Source organism: Galeopterus variegatus, unplaced genomic scaffold (genome assembly GCF_000696425.1).
Source record: "Galeopterus variegatus unplaced genomic scaffold, G_variegatus-3.0.2 Scaffold1212, whole genome shotgun sequence".
NCBI classification, from domain to species: domain Eukaryota; kingdom Metazoa; phylum Chordata; class Mammalia; order Dermoptera; family Cynocephalidae; genus Galeopterus; species Galeopterus variegatus.
The window spans coordinates 426,844-429,547 of NW_007727323.1; the positions used below are offsets into that span (position 1 = coordinate 426,844).

At 43.8% G+C, this 2,704-nt stretch overlaps 1 protein-coding gene across 1 annotated transcript in view; it reads right to left on the bottom strand.

The window, feature by feature from the left end:
• The window catches only part of LOC103592755 (heparan-sulfate 6-O-sulfotransferase 3-like), a 2,713-nt gene extending 1,440 nt beyond the window's left edge, over nucleotides 1–1,273 (bottom strand). The window contains exons 1-3 of the mRNA XM_008575587.1: nucleotides 1,187–1,273; nucleotides 258–507; nucleotides 16–152 (exon numbers count right to left, since the gene is read on the bottom strand). Of these exons, the coding sequence (XP_008573809.1) occupies nucleotides 16–152; nucleotides 258–507; nucleotides 1,187–1,273 (474 nt within the window). The remainder of the gene's footprint in view (nucleotides 1–15; nucleotides 153–257; nucleotides 508–1,186) is intronic.
• Between the last annotated feature and the right edge of the window lie 1,431 nt (nucleotides 1,274–2,704).

A 2,704-nucleotide genomic window follows, 5' to 3' on the forward strand; every position in this document is an offset into this window, starting at 1 on the left:
GCCCGGCCCCTTTGCCCGCAGGTCGCGGGGCGCTGGAGCCGCGAGGGCGGACGGCGCCCGCCGCAAGTTTGCAGAGCAGCCCCCGCAGCGGCAGCGGGCGCGGCGCCTCTGCGGAGCCGCCTCTGCCAGCGAGTCGCACTGCTGCTCCGGGTCTGTCAGCCCAGGCGCAGACACGCAGACACAGTCGCACACACAAGCTGGCACCGCCACTACCCGCCAGCCGGTGTGACAGGAGCCCGGCTACCCGCAGCAAAAACCTGCCCTAGGTACGGAGCATGCGCCAAAGCCTCCCCCAGCCCCGGAGGAGTTTCCAGGGGAGGAGTCCGCTGCTCCGCGGGGCTCGGAGGCGGCGGCGGGTGGGATCCCTTCAGCCTGGGGCGCGGAGAGATGTGGCAGAAAGGAAAAGGTGGGGCGAAAGAGGCCGGAGGACAGCGTCGCAGGCACTATCTGAGACTTCACAATCCGCAGCTTTTCTCGGGTCTGCGAGTGGACAGGAACCTGGTCAGCCTTTTTTGCAGAAATAATACCTGCACACTGCTGGGAAGTCTCCTAGACCAGACGTCACACGGCTTGTGGTCCCCTCTCGGCAGGGGAAATTGGCTCCAGACTGCTTTTAATTTCTACCCAGGATATTCTAACTGGTGATCCAGTTTTATTCTAGTCCTACCTTAACTACAAACGGTGTGCCCAACTCTACAACTTTATTCAACCAGCATCTACTCACTAATTACCCGTTTAGTGCCTACTGTGTATCAGGCTCTGTGTTCTTCATTTCTTTCAACATCTGTACAGTCCACAACCATGCAGAACTTAGAACATAAAAGGAGTTTAGGGGTTACCTCTTAAAATTCATTCTACTAATATGCATTGAGCTCCCACACTTACCTGTATTTCATAAGTTAAGCCCTTGTTTGTGTGCAGATGTTTTTGAAAACTCCATTTTTCAAACATCTAGATTTTGCATTTTCCTGAGAATGAAATTTTATAATAACAGCTTGTTTCTCAACTTGTTTCTCGGATGTACCATCAAATCGGAGTAACTGCCTCACCACAATCCCTAGACGTGTTTGACCTATTTTCCAAGTGGACAGTGGCAATATGTTGAAGGTGGAGACAATGTTTGTAAGTCCCTGGCCCAGGCCAACGTGTCCCTCGCGGTTACCCTGCCAGCCACAGTCCACCATACCTGGCATTCCGTGCCTTCACACCGGTCCTCTTTATGGATCCATGCAGTACTTGTTTCTTCCCGTGACACTGTGCTGAGCTCTTCCATTTATCAGTGTCTCGTTTGTAGTCATCAGTTAAGATCCAGATCTTTTTCAGGGGTGCTAAAGCTTGCCCATTATAAGTTATTTTTATTGTTCTAAACAGGTGGAATTTTTCTCAACAAAGCTTCCCTCCTCTGCTTCCTTTCCTGTTTTCAACTCTATAAACAACCACAAAACTTTCCTGATACTGTAGGAGCCTATATTAGTAAGAAAGGTGTTGGGCAAAATGAATCAGCTTCTTTCAGCTTCTTTAAAGCTCATTTGATTCTATTTCTTTTTTTTTTTTTTTTTCTCACTTAACTTTAAAATCCTATTAATGGCATCACATGATACTCCAAAGCAAGATATTGTGATAGAACAAAAACCCAATAAAACCCAGCAGTTGTTTCCTGAATACATCTGGTTAATGGTTTTACCTATTTTTAAATATATATATATATCCTTTGCTTTAGTCCAGGAGAAAATCGTTATGCCTTTTTATATTACGTTATTTGAGAAGTTTCTCATTTTCTATAAAATTGCTTGATATTATAAGGATAACTATAACCTTGTTGGCTACCCAAATGGATAACAGGAGTGCTAGTGGTAATTTGTATACTGGGAAGTCCTTCCCTACCCATTATCTTATTTGTTTCTCAGAACAACACTCTGAGGAGACAAGAGAAGTATAATATCCCATTTCAGAGATGAAAAAACTGAACCAAGGAAAGCTAAGAGAAAACGAAGGTAGGATTAGAAACCACTAACATCCCTGAAATACATTCAAATCACCACTGAAGAAATCCAATGAACACCACCAACAGAGCCCATAATTTGCTCTCTCCTCTCCTGAGACCCTTTGAGTCAAGAGGCAGGAAGAGACAACAGAATTGCAATAGAACAATCAAATTATTTTCCCTCTCCCTCCAGATTTATAGGCAAAGCTGAGGAATTCTACACCCTGCAGTATTTTGGCACCTAGTCTATGAGCTTCCAGATAATCAGGGAAAAAATAACAATCATAAAATGATTATATAATTGTTAGAAGAAATCATTTAGGAGAACTTCAAATAAAATATAACAAACAAATATAACAACTATGTTGCTAACAAAATGTATGTTTCCATAAATAAGTGCACCATTAACACTTTTCAAAGAACATTATCCCAGCAGATCTGTTTTTGTTTTCAGTAAAATAGCTAATGGACTGTTTCCTTGAGGTAACCACAAGGAAAACAATGTATAGAATCAAAGCAGCTACATAGATAATTCAGGCATGTCCCCAAATATTCATTTTTAATGATAGGTAACTTTGGTTGTGTAAACACAGTCTGTCCTGGGTGTGGTCTCCCTGTTACAGTCGTGGAACTTGGTGTGAACCTAATGAAAGCTCTTAAATCCCATAATAAACAGGCTTCCTTATCTACAAGGGCAGACCTCATATTCAGACAAAAATG